General features: G+C 45.1%; 1 protein-coding gene across 1 annotated transcript in view; it reads right to left on the bottom strand.

Annotated features, from left to right (window-relative positions):
- LOC144144453 (uncharacterized) overlaps positions 1–12,520 on the bottom strand; it is a 61,313-nt gene extending 48,793 nt beyond the window's left edge. Inside the window, exons 1-6 of the mRNA XM_077675906.1 lie at positions 12,378–12,520; positions 11,636–11,708; positions 8,567–8,632; positions 5,913–5,942; positions 5,749–5,823; positions 3,705–3,749 (exon numbers count right to left, since the gene is read on the bottom strand). Of these exons, the coding sequence (XP_077532032.1) occupies positions 3,705–3,749; positions 5,749–5,823; positions 5,913–5,942; positions 8,567–8,632; positions 11,636–11,708; positions 12,378–12,457 (369 nt within the window). The 5' untranslated portion in view covers positions 12,458–12,520. The remainder of the gene's footprint in view (positions 1–3,704; positions 3,750–5,748; positions 5,824–5,912; positions 5,943–8,566; positions 8,633–11,635; positions 11,709–12,377) is intronic.
- Positions 12,521–18,556: the final 6,036 nt, after the last annotated feature.

Here is an 18,556-nt window from a genome sequence, read left to right as displayed (position 1 = left end):
CGCGGAGCTGCTGAAATGCAGCTGCTATGACAACCGCATCAGCAACCATTAAAAAAATTGAAAGAATGAAGCTTACTTCAAGCAAAAATTTTCAAAACAGCAAAGTGCTCCACTTGCTTCATTGAGTGCCACAGTTACTTCAGTTGAAAGCATATTTACAAGGCAAGTTCAACATTACTCCTTAGCTGTAATTTTTGTGACAGCCCACTGCACAAAACGAAAATTTGCAAGAGAAATCAGTGACCAAGGGGAAACGTGTTGTGCACAGCAAGGTGTGGAGGAAGGTCAGCTCGCAGGCAACACAGTGGGCAAGGGCCAAGCCCCAAAGGATTACTCTTCTGTGGTGGAGTGAGATGGCCAAGGCAGTGAACAAGGTGCCATAATTAAAATATAGTGCCCGCTCACATGCCATTTGAATACCCACTGAATTGAATACCCATTGACACGCCCATTTTTTAGTACACAGAGGAAAAAAATTGTCGCAGCTAAGAGAATGTATTACAACACATTTTTAGGCCCAAAAGTTATTGCAAGAATCGGGTTTTTTTTTTCCACATGGATGATCGAAAAACGGAATAGGGATTGCACCAAGTGAACTGCACCCGTGGAGGTCAGTGATGCAAAAGCAGTTTTAGCGATTCCCAACGCCATGGCACGAACAGCATGACAAAAGGTACTTGAACAATAAATTTCTGGACAATTTATTCTTTTAAGATGGCCAGCTAATGTGCGAAATGAGCTCAAAGCTTGAATCCTGCTACAGAAGCCTTGAGGCCCATGTAGCATACAACATACATGACAGAGACTGCTTGCTGCGAAAATTAAATGGCAGTATGAAAGCCTGGAGATCGCTTTTTGTTTACGCCACTAATAATGTTACCAAGCACAGCAAAATAACTTCTTGGGGGGCCCTTCAAGAAGGGGCTTTAAACTCTACATTCGAAATATCCAATTAAAAAAAGAAACTTCAGCCAAGTCCACAGCAGGCACGTAAAAAAAAAAGAAATAAATGGGACCATGGCATTTGAAATGAGATGGGGCCCTGTTACCCAGCAGCAACACACACTTAAAAGCAGTTTACAGATACGCAAATATTATACAGACTTTAGATCATTTTAACCAAAAAAAAGCTATGCCTGGCATAGTAATTCAGTCATTCAATCTCGCACGGCAAACTCTGCAACTGACAGCATCAGCAGGCAGAAGCAGTTCTTTCGAGTGCAAATGTCCAGGCCTGGGCTTTATCGGTTAGCTAGCATATCATTATCCTGTTACTCAGGCTTGATCAGAGTTAGCATATCATTAGCCTGTTACTACAAAGTGCTCATCAACCCATCAAACAACAGAAAAGGAAGACTGCTCTAAATATAGCACTTCTCCAGTTCGGCTGTGCACTAGTACACAGGGTAAACAAAGACAGTTTACTCTGGCACCTGGCCCACAACTTCATTAATTCCCTCCGGGGTCAGAAAAGGGGCTACGGTGAGCATAAAAGGGAACAACACAGCACATCTTGCACCTTTTCCTCAAATATTTGCTCATCTGACCTGTCTAACCACAACTCACACTTCATTCTTGTACACTGACACCCACAGGATTTCTTCCAGTGTGACGCAAATAGTACCTGGCGTAGCCAGATAAGTATTCTCCGAAAGTTTAATGCGCAAACAATAGGGCAGCACCACATTTCGAATGCCTTCCTGCACTTGTAGAAAATGCAGCTAGCCTTTCTGTATCATTCAAAACCTCAAGCAAAGCTCTTTCACATCCAAGGCCTTATCCACAGGGATGAACTGCCCCCAGTCACCTGCACGTCTATAAAAATGCATGATTGTGCACTGCAAGAATGCTGGCAACACTGTGTCGCTCGTTTACCACAACTGCTTTGTTAGGTTAATTTAACACTGTAGTGTATGCTAAGTAGAAGCCATTAAAACCACTTTCTTGAAAGTGTGCTCCCATTTATATACTTAAAGGGGTCGTGAAGAGAAAATGCATTTGTCTTTGCTTAATTTTGTCTAATTGAACACCCTTTTAAGAACATTATTCTCAAATATTTTCACAATTCATTGCTTCTGAAATTTAGGAGGCGCCTTTGAAATTCTCGTTTTGAGGCGCATCGCAAGCGACTATGCGTGCGTCGTCGGTCGGCAGCACAACTAGAGTGACGTCATGTCAAGTACATTCGAGAGTTCAACGCGTTCGACGTTCTTTGTGCATATTGTTCTGCAAAGCTGCAAACACGATATTTTAAAAATAATGGATCCTTTATTCAATGCCAAAAAACAGTTTTCTATCCACGTGAGCGGTGTCATGACCGCTTTAGTTGTCTGGCAACCATTGCAGCAGAACTCAGACCTACTGGCTGTTTGTACAGTTTGTAAGTTTGTAGCCAGTTTCCCTGCTGAATCTCATGTTCTCTTGCTGAATTTTATTCGGAATCTTACCTTTTTTTTTTCTGAAATGGCACAAAACCGCTCAAGCAAAAAAAAAAAAAAAAAAAAGAAAAGAAAAAAAAAGTGCCCTCTGTGCGATTCGAACTTGCGGCCTCCTGGCCAGTCCAACGTTACGGCCAGCCTATTCAGACCCTTTATCCACTACACTATCGATGTGAGAAGCGCGCGCAGCGAAAAACTGCTGCATAAAAGCCTCATCGCATTTGTAACCTAGAAGTCTGTCGCGTTTTCATGAATTCTAATCAACTCAGAGCTTTAACCGCCAACTTACTGTTGAACGCTTCTGCAGTAAGCCAAAGGGGAGTGTATACAATCAATGAAACAGCGTTAACAGCATTGTTTATTACAGGAAACAGGAAAGCAATCGTCGAACTGCGTGATGGTGGGACTCGGCGCTGTATCGCTGCTTCTCGCTAGTTATTTTTGCGCTTGATGAGTAAATGATGGATGGGTTTTAAGTTCAGACTACTCAAAGTTCCTTTGATAAACGTGTTTATGTAATAAATTCTCATTTTAAGCATTCGGTCATCTATCTCGTCAGGTCAGAAGTTTCACGTTCGCGCAACTCGCATTACAGGCTACGTGAGACAGACGTCGGCAAACTTGCACAAAAATATCGGCTAGCAAAACTACAGTTTAGACTCTTGCGAAATATCGTAAACAGTTTACGAATGCCCAGTTTAGATTAAATGTAGTTACTTCTGCCTGCACCACTCGCCCGCGTTGTTGACTGAAAGTTTGACCATGTTGATCAGTCGTATCACAGATCAGACATCTCTCATTTAGTTGCAGGGCGAGTTTTATCATGGCGCCGATGTTGTAGCTTTATCTGACCCTTTGCAAGCCCGCTCTATGCTGACATATTGTGCAGGCAAGGGAGAACTATGATTGGCTTCTTACTGACTTACTGAAACGTCACTTCACAAGTTAAGGAGGAAAGCCTCGGTGAAACCGTAACTGCATTTGTTTTCCTATTTGCCGATATCGGGCAACAAAACGGGTATGAATTGTTTGTTTATCAAGGTTCCACGGTTATAAGCGCACACACAACACAATTTTTTTTTTAAATCTCTTCATGACCCCTTTAACACTAAGCTGCCAACACCATGCTTTCACTACCAAATTTGCGTAGGACATTTTACACCATGACATCAAGGGTGTTAGTTCTATAACAAGACATGTTTTCCAACACACAGTTAAATGCAGAGCATAAAAGTGCTCCCTTAGAACACATAAGCATGTACATACCACAGGCCTCGCTGCTGCAGTGTAGAAGCCTTCTCTCGGTGATGCCTATGAGAGCACAGCAAAAGAAATATATAACTTGCATAGAGACACGGCCAAGAAACAAACAGGTTGTGGTAGGAAAACATTAGGAGTAGGCCGCGTTATGAGCTGCATTCTCAGAGACAAAGCGTGAGCATAGACCAAATGTGTGTGTTACCTTTTCTCCGAACGCCCTACAGCCACCAGATGTTCAAAGAAACTGTCTGAAACAAAATATTGAACAAAAGCATAATAACAAATGTATGCACAAACAAGCAAACTTAAAAACTGCATACCTTCATTAAATTTTGCCTCATTGAGTACAAAAAACAAGAAAAATGAAAAAAGAAAATATAATGTAATACAGAAAAGGAACCACATATACCAGTTCGAAAACAGGAATATTCATGCCTTGAAAAAAAAAAAAAAAAACAGCAACTGACAAACATGGCCAAGCAAAACAAAAATAAACAAAATGCAACAAAACTAAAGAAGAATTATAACATTTTAATTAAACTAAAACAATATCAAATAAATATGTCCCAGTTCTATGCTCATGTCATGTGGTCAGCTGACCGTGAAGGGTTACAAAAAAAAATAAAGGAACTCCAGTAAGTGTACACATTGCTGGAAAGGTACTTGTTCAGACATGTAACATAACTTATGGCGCACATAATAATGTAGATGTATAAGCTAGTACACCGAGACGTCAGAACACAGGGAAGTATTTACTGCCCTGGACATTTGGTCATTCAATGGCAGTATCCCTTAAAGAGATGATGAAGAATTCACTTCATTAAGCCAATGATCACAACTCAATGAAAAAAACAACTTAAGAAATTGAATTTTTCCAGCCGCCCCATTCCATAGGGGCAATTTCTCGTACAAGCTGGGTCAACTGCCCATAATGACAATTAGCAGAGTACGCTTAACATGCCACAACGAAATGAGCTGTGGTAAAACATTATCAAAAAAGAAGGGACTTGTAATGCCCCTGTAAGCTCCATATATGCACTTGCAATCTAGTTTCAATTAAACGAAATACACGAAAAATTTAATGTAAGGATAGACTTATTATCCCTGCATGCACCTATAAACAAGAGCACTTCTAATTTCAGTGCTCTGAAGTGTGCTCCAAAGTTTGCCTCACCTCCTGTAAGCAAGCTAGTCACCACAAAGGTGTGTAAACTACGCCTCGTGTTCACACTAATTTGCTCAAAACTGCATGTACAGGGAAGAACAGTCTTATTTACTCGGGGCTCCAAAACTGAGGCCCGCAGGCAAACTACCTTCGTATAAAACTTCAAAATTGAATGAACGTTTCTTAAAAAAAAAAAAAAATGAGAACCCAAGCAAAGCCCTCTATAATGTACGGTAGTCAAATCGGTGTTCCTAAAGGTACTGTAAAACCTTTCCAACTTCCGTTCCGCGCTTTTGGACTATCCCTCCGACAGCCGACAAGCCAGCTTGTTGCACGCTGATGGCAAGTTCCCCTGTTGCAGCACCAGAGAGTTCAATCAACATCGTCAGCTCTCAGGTTGACACTATAAACAAAAAAGTGATTTATCTGGTAAATTGTTCACTTATGCCCAATAAAAATACTTTACTCTGGCTGGCAACCCACTCACTAATAACATGCAGTTGTTGCTATTTGTGAACTATGCGCCAGCTTTTCTCCATTTCACTCACTTCCTATCGATGGAAGGACACCTCCGTGGTCAAACACAATGGCGAACTGCAGTCTACACATCAGCACCCCTTCCGAGCTTGTCAACTTAGGGCTTCACATGCCAAAGCTACACCTTGGATATGAGGTATGCCACAGTGGAGGGTCACAGATTATAATTGAGACATCTGGGAACCTAATGCATGCTGAAATCTCACACACACGGCTGTTTTTGTTTCTAGCCACCATGAACACTGCCGCGGCAGCAGGGGATCGAACCCACGTCCTTGGGATCACCGACCAAGGCACGACACACAGCTGGAACAGCTCACAGCACGGACGGAAGTGCACACGGCTTACCGTGGTTGAATTCGGAATGGTCGTCGAAGGTGGCGGCGGCGGATAGTAGACCATGCCATAGTACGGAGGGCACACCTGTGAATTCACCAGACGCACGCACCACAGTTACACATACAGACCCCTAGCTGGGGCAGTCTGAGAATCCAGACAAAGCAGCAAATTACCGTGGCAAGGTCATCTTGAAAATACTTTTGCTGCACAAAGAAAAAAACAAAAAACAAACAGTTAAAAATAGAAGGTTGTTGAGAATGTGTCCCCCCCCTTTCTTTTTTCCCTCTGAGATGCCTGTTTTGTAAAATAAGACAACGTTGCTAGTGTCACTGTAATAAAGACGAAGGAAAGTTGAGACACTGGACTGCAGAGGTCTTGTGTTCTCCAATGTCTCTCCTTTTTACACTAGTAAAAAGGAGAGACATTGGAGAGACATAAAAGGACATTTTTTTTACACTAGTAAAAAAAATGTCTCTCCTTTTTACACTAGCACTTACACTAGTAACCTCGTCTTATTGTGCTCTTTAACTACCAGCCCAACTTCCTGCTTTAACTGGCTCACTGTTCGTTAATGAGGCTCATCGTTAGCTTTCTCCTAAATTTCTAGTTGAACATGAACTAGCACCACATTCAAGCGCCTTCCAAACTAGCACTGCTAAGTCTGCAGTGTGTGCTGACCCCCACTAAGTCAGTCAATCTACAACAACTAAATAATAAACACAAGAAGATTGATAATGATGGGATACATGCTTGCAGCAGGAAAAGATATTTAGGCTCAGCCAACTCAAAAGCAGCCTTCAGACACAACATAATGGCCACTGAAATCATGCATGCAGACAACAGAAAGAAGCCCAGCAGCAATGCTAGCATATAGCTTGCTATGCAGTATGCTACAAAGGTTTGCTTGCTTCCTTGTCCCGGCATATTGGCGAGGTCAGACATCTTTGCGCTGTGGTAGCAAGAAACTTGCAAGTCCCGTTCCTTTTTCACAAACACCTGGCACAATAGCCTAAAGGCTAGCTGGAGAGTACCATGCGCACAAGTTCCTTTGACATCCCTGGTAGCATCACACACTCCTCTATGGGCACCCACACAACTGTGTGGGGCAGTACAGTAGTGTGCTCTGTGAAGGCAGGAAATTTTATTTTCACAAACCCTCGTTAACAAGAAACCAGGCTTCAAGAAGCTCAAAGGCCCTCCGTAAATCTTTCTTTTCATTACTTTTTAGGCACCATGTCTTTCCTTCGCAACATGGTGAGATAGACTGAAAAGAATGATCAAGACCAATTAATAAATAAAGAAGTTATTAAAATTTCAAATTTCAAAATGCAAGCAAATAGAGCGCTGCTCAGTTCTCAAAAATAAAGCAGCCACTGCATGCTTTCCCTCTCAACCCAATGAACTCATACAGAGGGGCCAGTGGGAACAGCGAAAATGTTATGTTCCAGAAGTTCTAAGCCCACAGTGGCCTGGCCTGGGAAACCCCTTTGAGCTTCTCTTGACGGAGTTATTATGCTTACAATACCATGAGTCATGAGTGTGAAAGACGTGTAAAGCCCGTCCGCTGGTCAAGAATTAATTACGACAAGGAATGCTCACAGCGCTGCATCACAACACGCCGTGCCGAAAGAATAAGCTGCCAGAGCACACAAGTAAAGTGGCACAGCAGTGTCTCCTCTCTACTACATTTCATTCATTTTCTTTCTTGTATCTGCGGCGAAGTTTTTACGCTGGTGTCAATGCAAAAATAAGGAAGCACTACTTAGGCTCACTTGGTCAATACGACATATCAAAATATTGCAAGACCAGCCAATAAATAGGATACCATGCTGTGTTGTCACATCCAAAGGCATTGGGTGTGACCAAGCCAGTGCCACATCTGCCTGTCCTTTTAAACTTAAAACTGAATAACCCTCATAACTTTGAAAAGTGAACAACTTTTACAACTTAATGGCAAGAACTTCTGAGCAGTGGTTAAACAAAAAATTCATGTTTGCTCTGCCATCGAGTGCAAGTTTGTACAGGCCTATTTAGCAAATGGGGCTGTACCAACCTACTTAGCCTGTTCATCAAAAAGCGCTCTCCTCACAGAAGTCACTTTGCACGCACCTTCAGGTTTCGTTCAAACAGACTACACCACATTTCAAAAAAGTGTGCTGTTTTAGCACAGCTAATATTTGTTTTTACAATAGTTGACTCTAATTACTGAAAAATATCAGTTAGAAGGGTTGCTCACAATAAAATAAGACCTGTCACTACTCATCAGAAGAATGCGGGGACAAGGAAAAGGTGTAGCAGGCTGCTACAAAGTTTCAGACAGGCCCGCGGGAGTGATGAGCCAGAGACGCTGGCAAAAGCAAAAGCCAGTCGGAAAAGAAGCACGCTGGGGGGGAAGAAAAGAAAGCAGTAGCGAGCAGCGGTGTTAAATAGGGCCGCATCGATGATGGCAGGGTCACCCCTCCCGTCAGCTCGTGGCGAAACAGAGACAGGCAAGCAGAGAGAGGAAAGCGGAACGGCTCCCTCCCCAACTGGTGCGGTTGGGTTCTGTCTTTTCAGCGTAAAGGCTGGCACAACGTGCTGAAAGAGAATGGAACGCACGGAGGGCTCACACATGCGGGCTTTCTTGTGTTTGCTTTGCCCGCCAACTAGTACGGCGACTAAACGCGAGAGAACTGGACAGACGCCAGGGGAGGGGGGAAATGCCAGCAGAAGGCATGGCCGGCAAAATAACTGGCAGGCGAGGGGGGTGGAAACTCTGGGGAGATGCAAAGCTGCCGTGAGCGGCGGCCACTCAAGGAAGACAGCGGGGAAGAGAAGAAGTGTGCACCTTGTTCGCAGCCTGTCCCGGCGTGGGCTTGCCACTGCCGTAGAGGTAGTACTTCGCATAGCTGCCCTGCAGTTGGTAGCGGTGGAGGGCCAGGGGGAGAGAGAAAGGAACACGTGGCGCTTAAAAGGCTTCACCCATGCCTCCAAGGTGAGGATGCTATTGCACTGCCACTTCCGCCTTTTTTTCCGTATGTTCCAGTGCCTGTCAACATTGCGTGCACATTAGCACACCGAATAGAGTAATCTTCTAGAAGAAGTAACTACTAGAAGGTTACTAGAAGTAGGCAGAAGTAGCCTAGCCAGAAGTACATAGGGGACTGCGTGGGTGTGATTGAGACAATCTGATTTGATGCCTCAAGATCCAAAAGCACCAACCAGCCAAAGGGAAACTGCCACAGGGCTTCTCATTTATGAGTGTAGTGGCTGGCAATTCACACTCACACACACAAAAAAAACCAAAGGATTTCACCAGCCTGGGTGAGAGAGCATTGGCCTCAGCCTCTTTCACAAAGGCTGCAAATTCCTTGCAACAGCGGCTGTCGCCGGGACTCATGGTTTTGATGAAGTCTCCAGTGGTGGTTATACTGCTAGTTCAGTCAATGTGCAGCTTTCGTTGAGTGAACTAGCAACTGTATAGTCTGGGGTACCTCTTTAACAGGTGAAAACGTTTCCAGTGTCCGCGATGTAGCATTGTTACTTTAATGGTTCAAGGCCATTTGAAGAGACCATGAGACTTCTTAACAGAGCATCTGAGCCACGAAACAGACAAGTGATTTCATGCTTTTTTTTTTTTGTTAGGTGGGATGGTGGAGATGGTTTTCTGTACTACAAGCATAAGGCTAACATGTGCCATAAAGCTGTCGACCTTGAAACAATTTCAGTTCCTTCACTTTTATAACTACTTAGTTACCACCAGCATCTTGTGTGTGTTTGCTGCTTCAGGACTACACCGAGTTAGCCTACTCAACAAACACACTTTGGTATTGTCACACCACAATGTACGCCTACATGGAACTACATTTGACACTTTTCAAAGATTGTCTATAGGTAGGACTGTATACCACTCGAAAGAAAACATTATTTTCCAAAGAATAAAATGCTCACAATATTCGAATTATCAATAAGGCAATGTATACCTTTATTTTATCAATAGGGCAGTGCATACCTCACAACCTAAATGAACGGAGCAAGCACTGCAGGGACACAACAGGCTGCCAGCTATACTCGACCTGCTTGCTTCTACACAGCAACATTATGCTGAACAGAAATGCAAACCTAATGCACAAGCAGTATGTACACCTTATTTCATCAAGATAATGCATCCTAAAACAGTAAAAGCCAAGAAAAAAAAGACATAATACCGGCTGCAGATTATATTTCTCTTTTCACACAACCAAATGTTAAAATGGTATTTATACATGAACCATAACAATTACACTCTTTCCATGATCTACAAGCAAAATACAGATTTCCTCACATACAGGCAGGCTAAAATCTAGGAAATTTCATCGTTTATTCCAGCAAGGTGACCACAGGCACTATGTATGTGTTGACTAAATTTTAGCAGTGATATACCTTGATAAGAAATGTATCACTCTTGCATGTACAGTGCGCAACAACACACTTGTCTATAACAGCGAGTTCAACTTCATCTGGTTACCTGTGAAAACTGCGGCGAAACTTTTAAGAACGCCGAGAACAAAAGTGGTGGGTAAGACGCCAGAATGCCGCAGTAGCTTTCTTCAAACCCTTTTCGGGCAAGGAAGGATAAGGCTAGAAGTACAAAAGCTGTGTTATAGACACGTGTGTTGCCCTCTGTACATCAGATGTCGTAGCAAAAGTGCCTGCTCAGTATGCACTCCTCTCGTTCTGGGTGCATGGGTTTTTTCTTCTTCAAAACTGAAAAAGCCCAGCACCCATCATACTGCGCAACGTACCCTTTTTTCTTAATATGTCCACACTAGGAACAATGACTGCATTGCTATTGGCGATTGCCTCAACTGTCTACCCCGCTCAATAAAACAAAAAAATGTTGACCCTGCCGATCACCCTTACAGCCAACTTTAGAAAACATAAGCGCTCCCATTCTACTTCTGTAAATAATGGCGCCATAGCTGCTTTACTGGTTCCATAGTACTACCTTTAGACATCCCTCGTTAAAGTTTTTTTTTTAAGCAATCAACAAGCAAACCAAACTTGCTTATACATTACTTGCTTTGCTTGTAGTTCAGTGTACTGCGCATACCAGAGTCACTTATAGAAAAATAATTAAACCACACCGAATAAATTTCTGCATGCTGCTCAATGTCTGCTAAGAGCTGCCTATAAAAAAACACTGAAACCCAGTGGCAGCTAAATAATTCTTCAGTCTTTACAAGGTAAATAGTCACTATCAGCCTTCTTTCTTTACATTCTCAGCTTTTGTCTGGCAATGGGGAGTACTTTCTATGTTTATTGACTAACATTTAAAGCAGGACTTGCTCTCCCATTTTTCTCACCTCTTTTAGCGCAATAAATGCTAAGCTGGCCACTCAAGCAACATTTGCTTGTACAGCCTACCGAAAACTGACAGATGCATCGCACAGAGGTTGGGAGTTTCTTATAGCGATGATTTTTTTATAACTAACTTTGTGACAAAGCCTGCTCATTTTGTGTTTACTTGTGGTCTAACAAGGCGTCCCAATGGCTGGTGCCGGCAATGATAGTTTTTACGTTTCCGCAATTTTCTACATTATCAAAGCAACGCTGCTCTTTTGCAGTGAAGTGTGAAATATTTGTGAACCGGGCCCTGCCCTCTCCATACAAGCTAACTAGATTTAGCTCGGTCGCACTTCATTTTGTACAAGCTGCAGCTGTAGTGCACATTGCAGTCCAGTACTATGGGCTACGAACATGCTTGAGCAAAAAGAAGGCACATGTACAGTGTACTTGCAATATTCTAAAGAAAAAATTAAAATTTACCTTCCTCTATTTCGCTCTTAGGTGCCGAAAGTGAAAGGAAAGCGGATATATCCATTTTCCTCATATCATTCCCAGCAGTAACATCCACAACGACATACACAGATATTACCTGCTGCAACTGCGGATATCGCAGCCGTGGATCTTCCCACGTCGTAGTTTGCTCTCTGTGATTTATGAAGTAGCTAGATGAACAAAAAGAAAAGACAAAAGTGCCACTTAGTAATTAGGTACAAAACTACCAACATCACAACAACGCAGTTTTAAAGCCAGCATTTAATACTACTTATAACTCCAAATCTAATTAGGGGACACGACCTGGCCAGTCCGCAAGTCATCAGTCGCAGCTGTACGAAACGTTCAAAATACGCAAACCGCGCAAGGCTGCCATACACTTCCAAGGCAGGCGATATCGTACGAGCGCAACCTGAGATCAAGCCCAACAGACCAGACCGCACGCTAATCGACAGCTGACAAAGCACGCTACTCTAACCTTTTCCTCCACAGTGGGTCAGCCAGCGCGTTTCCGCGGCCTCACTTTAACTTGCCCACGAGCGACCCACGCATGGTGAATGAAATTCAGTCATAGCGGGTACTGCACTGCTGGTACAGAAGTACCAGGGTACGTCAAAGGCAGGCCATAAACAAAGAATCCGAGTGAACGCGCGGTTAGATCATAACACCGGATACGGTAGCAAGCCGACCACGGCACACACCGGATCGATAGCGTCATAGGAACGCCGGCCGTGAAGCACACGTCTAGGCCTAAAGGAAGGCGAAGAGCTCAGCCGGGCGGGTCGACGAGATTGACACGGTCAGCGTCTCTCGATTGACTCGCCGGCCTCTCCACTCACTTGCGGCCCGTCCTGGGGTCGAAGCGGCATTCCCAACCCGACGGCAGAGTTTCCGCCGGTTCCGGGTGGACAGCGGCCATTTCCGCGCTGGTTACTTTTGTTTTGCGCGTGCTGCTGTTGTGACCGCTGCCAAGATGCGCAGGTTTGCGCGCCCTTGGTAGGTGGCACCCCCTGGCGGGAGGCTGAGGCATCTTCCGGAGCAGTCTCGCAGAGGTCGGTGGAAAAGCTCGCCTACAGGGGGCACTCGAAAAACGAGTTGTTGAGAGTTTGGCAGCCCTTAGGATATAGTACTACTAACACGTCGAAGGGAGGACTACATGTTTGTTCAATTATCCTTCGCTTATACCTAACCGATCTGTCAATTTAAACTTTCCGTCTACAACAGCATATTTAATTTCTCTCGGCAGAACTGTGCCGCGCGAAACATGACATGAAATAAAAACGCAGTGACTCTCACGCGCATTTAGATTTTTTTCCCCCGAGAACGGGAAAACATGGCGTAAATATACTGCGTAGGTAAACAAAATTTGACCTACGTTGCGGAAGGTTTCACTTTATTGATTTTTTAGCGCTGGGAGGTGGGGTCTGTCATACACGCGACTTCCCCGACTTTACCCCTGCGATTGCACCGCTTTCCCTTGCACAAAATTCGTACCTCACTTCAGCACAAAAAAGGTGAGGAGTTGCCCAAAAAACCTCCACGAATTATGCTGTTTCTCTACACTGTAGGGCTGCGGGACCCACGCATGGTGCATGAAATTCAGTTATAGCGGGTACTGCACTGCATATATATGCCGCGTGGCAAAAACACGAAACGAAAAAAGAAAAAAGAAAAAAAGAAATCTTCGTTTTAACAGCTGCGTAGATTAAGGAACAGACTCGTGTAGAAGGCATCCTATTTCAAATTAAGCGAAGAAGATGGGCATGGGCGGGACACGTCATGCACATGAGGGACACTAAAAATATCACGTAGGCCCAGTGGAGAAGTACGTCCTGGCATGGCTCCTCCTCCTAGTTGGCATCGGCCCGATGCCAGTAGTGAAGCGGGGAGCAGTCACCAGAGAGTGTCAGGGCATGTAGACCGCATCATATAGTTGGGTTTCGCACGACCGGTGTAGCACGGCTGGATACGCACCCCATGCACAACTTCTGGGTAACAAATATGAACAGAGTCCAATGTCCATGGTTGACTTTGAAAATTCTGCCACAGCGTGCAACATGCCTGGTCGGCAGGAGAGCGAGGGGGAGGGAGGGAGTGGTTCTTTTGAAAAGCCCGAACCATGTGGAACTTATCGGAGATATCTCCACGGAAAGGGCATGCATCGCCCGTCTGTATTGGGATCGAAAAAATTTAGAACTGCAGGACATAACAAAGTGTTGGTTTGCAACCTGCGTAAAATACAATCGTCTTCTCTGCTGAGCCCTTCGGCGGGAACTGGGTGGAGCCCATTATTTTTTTTAAAGTTGTGTAGTATTCCTTTGAACCTAAGACGACCTACTCTAGAACCTGGATCAGAGGGGGCAGCTGGGATGGGGGAATTCCGTTGGGGAAGAGCTTGGGCGGCTACATCGGCAGTCTCAATTCATCCGGGACCCTGATGCCCAAAAGCCAAAAGTCCTGATGATGCTTTTTGGTGTGTGTGTGAAGAGGGGGGGGGGGCGGGGGTGCAGAGACCTTGGTTAGGCTTTGAAAGATTTACCGTATTTATCCTGATGAATGAGGGTAGCCGTGAAGAACCCGGTGGGCGAAGTGCCGGCAACGTTCATGTAGAAAACTCCGAATTTAGAGCCTTATTTTTGCTTTCTTTTTTCTTTTCACAAGCTTTTCTTCTGTCCTTATGGTTGGAGAAGTTTATGTTACGGGGGAGAGGGGGAGAGCTGATACTATGTCTCCAAAATTTAAGAAGCTTGAGAGTGGGTTCTTGAATGAAAGGATGGTTAATATGAAGACGTTCTAGTTGGCGTCTTTCAGGTTTGGAGTGCGCAAGCCTGGAGTATCGATTGGTCATGTGTGCTTCTTTCAGTTCGGAGAAAGAATTATGGATGCCAAGGGCTCTACGTTTATTGTTAGTCGAAGAAATTGGGAGTTCCAGAGATTGTTTTGCGATCTTTGTAATTGTTTGATCTATGCGACAGGTGTGTGTTTTAGTTATGCGTACGTATGTAGGCGCAAGAGTAAAGCAGGCAGCTGGTAACGAAGACATGGGCAAGTTCCATTTTAGGCCTCCGTGTTCGTTTGAGACTCTACAGATAATGCGTCCAACCTGGTCTCCTGGGCATTTCAACTTGATTATCGTAGATTCGGGATTTAATTTGTCGTTTATGTAGAGTCCCAAAATGCAGACCTTTTTAGCGGTGTTGACAGGAGTCTCTGAGAGCAAAATATTTATGCTCGTGGAGTCCTTATGATTAGCTTTAATGAGGAAGAGTTCAGATTTAGTTCAGATTTAGGCTCCAATCCACGCTGTGAAGGTGATTGGAAAGCAAAGCTTTAAACGACACCCACAACAACTGCCCATGCGACGTCACTTGAATTCACACACGTGGCTCTAGAAACAGTGAAACCAGAGATTCTGACAGCCGTTACCTGGAATTCGCGGGGGCGGCGTGCCGAACGGAGCAGCGTCGGCCACGGCCGGGCTCGAGCGGCGGACGCCGCCGCTGTAGCCCGGCCGTGAGTCGGAAGAAAGAGAACGGAGAGGAGCGTCTTTCGAAGGGTGAGAGAGCGGAACCTAGTCATCCTGATGCGCTAGCTCGGGGCTACACCACCGCGTGACACAAGCGCAGGCACCGAAACAATAAGGCATGTGAGCTTAGTGATTCCCATTTATACAGATTTAAACTAAATGGTTTCGTAAGTTTGAGAATTGCGAGAAAGCTGAGGGAACTTTTATACTCGCTATTTATCAGAACAAGTTGCTCCTTTCGCCTTTTGTAATTCCTCTTAAAACACAACCGAATTGGTATTCTCCAATTAAGAAAGCGGAGTCCCATTCGTCGCAAGCACTGCGCAAAACGTAGCACTTCTCTAGTGGCCAGATGTCTGTATGGGGTCTCTACATTTTGTTTTCCCGCCCTGCCAAATATTCCTTAACGTATCTTTGTCGTACGACCACTTAATTCCGTCGGGTCCGGGTTACCCAGGACGTGCTGTCGAACAAGTTAATCAAGCCGTACGAAGGAAGCGCGCAATAGACGCGAAGCTGCGCCAAAAGAGGCCCAAAACAACCGTCACTAAAGCAGACGACAAAGCCGTACCGCCGACGCGCCCGCCGGCAAGCAGGCACCTCCGCGCGTAGAATGCTGGGTAAATTCACCGCACCGTCTACAGTGTCCTTCATAAGTGAAACCCTCCGCCCTCCCCCCCCCCCCCCCCCTCCCCCCCCCCCCCCCCCCCCCTGCCACCGCCTCCGCCGCGTTGGGAATAACCATTTGCTTTAAAAATAAATATCATGCACACCTCCGCCTAACGACGACGAATGTTGAACGCGAATATTTCTCGTAATGGATTCTTTGGTTGGCCGATCCCACACTGCGAGTATGTGCTACTCTGGAGGTACGCACCACTGTTCTAGAATACCCACAGCAGCTCTCGGTTGTGCACTCCGTAGGCCTAACGTTTGGGTTTTCGGGCTCTCTGTTCGGCAATGAGATCCTCAATGGACAATTAGATCCTCTACGGCCCTTGAAGATTCAAGTAGTGTTAATCCTCCCTCCCTGCTATTCCCATTTCCCCCCTCTGGCCAACCGGCCGTCCCATGGACTTTACTACTCTGTTCGGCCATGTCGAAATGGAGCAATCGCATAGACGCCGGCTTAGTAACGCGAGGGTCCCAGGTTCAGTTCCGGCCACGGGGAGCGTTTTTTTTTCTTTCCCTTCACCCAGATCCTTAATCATCATCGTCAGAGGAAGTTGGTTTTCCTGCAGGACATATTGGCGCACAACGGCATCAGTGAGGGCACTAAAGCTTCGCTTTAAAATGGTACTGGCTTCTTGTAGTTTAGATTCTACAGTCGAACATGGATATATCGAACTCCAAGGGGATCGTGAAAGAATTCGATATATCGATAATTCGATATATAAAATAGGCCTATGTGAAGATTATCTGATAACTCCTCACATCACTGAGAGTTTTCTGAAGTCGTGGTGAACGGTAATTTACCGCTTTGACCGTCAAATCACGGAAAATTCGTACCGCAGCCTGATGACCACCGCACTTTTTTATCATTGAAATGTCTCTGAGCTTCGCTTGTTTTTTATTCTTTGTCGTAGAGTTCACCAAATTGTCTTCAAGATTACAAAAACACACAAATGAGAAAATCAACGCTGTACACTGTGCCACAACAGAGGCGAATAACGCTGACGTAACCTCGGCTGCAGTAGGCGGTTGGGAACATTGTCAGGCACTGCGTGCCGTTATCTTCAGTATCCGAACCGAACACCTCCCCCAACTGGAGGCGTGCACCGAAGTCGCTTTGCACCCGACACGCTCCGGAATAGCCGGGGCGGGTTGTGCTGCATTCCACTTTACGTCAACGTTGATGGGTGCATCGCCCTCAAAAATACTGCGAGGAATTCTGAACACCTTTTCAACTAACATCTTTTCAGCACCCGACGAATTCCCGCCTTCGTTGCTCCGAAATAAATGCCTTGTACAACACAAACATACAACGCCACATCGGTCCCTCTGCATGAGCCACCATACAGGTCAGTTACAGAAAAAGAGTGCCTCGGGTCATTTTCTTTTGCTTCTTTATGTCATTTCGCCACAACCACTATCCGCGTTCTAGCTATCATGGAGCTGCCCCTCGTGCTAGCGTGAAAACAGCTGTTGAAGGCCATCGAAGCGACAAAATGCCGCGGACGCCGCCTCTGTCTCACCAAGCCAGGCAGCGCCTGCGATGAGTCAACATTCTCATCAACTCCACCCCATCAGAGGACGCTAACTTTCAGGGGAGCCTTCGGCACGGAATTCGATATATCGAATTTGCCCGTGATCAGGAGTTCAATACACGCGCACAACAGCCCTATACTTTTGCATGGCATTTTCAAGGGAATGTTTGCACTGTTCGATATAGACAATAATTCGATATATCCGTGTTCGATATATCCGTGTTCAACTGTATATCCTCCAGGTTGCCACTGGTCGGGAATGACGCCATTTTTTGAGCCGACGTGGCCGAGTATGGTCAACTTCTGGGCAGCAAAATGGCACATCTTATGATGCAGTTGGAGACCCGCAGCTATTAGGCATCGAAATCTGATGTCATTCAGGTAGCATGATCGAGCTCGTCGTCCACTTCAAACCTCGAAGACTAGTATCCATCTTTCGTTCGAATGTGGCAGACGCATCGCAGAGTCCTAATGTCACCACGTTAAATTCGTTCAGGCCATCAAGAGTAATGAAAAGCCTGATTTTTTACTTGTCAGCCTAGGCTATGAGGACTAGACTGATCACAGGTTGAGGAAATATAACTCCGCACCTTGTAGACAATTGAGGTCATCGATGCAGGTAGCAAAGGGTGCACGTTCTTAGGAGTTATCTTGTTAGTCAACGCAAAATTGAACAGAACCGTCTTTTTTTCTCACAAGAACCACCCCGGCGTTGCCCAAGGGCTACAGGCAGGGCGAACAACGCCTCACTTGAGCATTTCGTCCATTTGTTCGTCAATTATTGATTGATTGATTGATTGATTGATTGATTGATTGATTGATTGATTGATTGATTGATTGATTGATTGATTGATTGATTGATTGATTGATTGATTGATTGATTGATTGATTGATTGATTGATTGATTGATTGATTGTAGTGTTTAACGCGCCGACGCAACGCAGGCGATGAGGCGCGCCGTAGTAGAAGGCTCTGGATTAATTTTGACCACCTGGGGATCTTTAACGTGCGCCGAAATCTCGTACACACGGGCGTTTTTGCTTTTCGCCTCCATCTGTTTGTCAATTATGCGCCGTTCAGTGAGACCCGATATGGTCGCTGTCGAAAAAGGGCATGACAGCTGTGATTGACAGTAAATGTGCTCCACAAACAAGTTTCCGGGGTGTTGAAAGCAGATCAACCGTTGAAGTAGCGTAAGGAGCATAGTGTGCTGAGAAGGTGACAGGTTGGCGTCAACAGCTTGACCGGGGACGGCTGACGGTGGTTTGCTTGTCGCTGTAGGTAA

This window comes from Haemaphysalis longicornis, unplaced genomic scaffold (assembly GCF_048455015.1).
Source record: "Haemaphysalis longicornis isolate Haplotype H1 unplaced genomic scaffold, Haemaphysalis longicornis Haplotype H1 scaffold_1, whole genome shotgun sequence".
Taxonomy (NCBI): Eukaryota; Metazoa; Arthropoda; class Arachnida; order Ixodida; family Ixodidae; genus Haemaphysalis; species Haemaphysalis longicornis.
The sequence above is the reverse complement of the archived record's forward strand: the minus strand, read 5'-3'. Positions and strand labels throughout refer to the sequence as shown.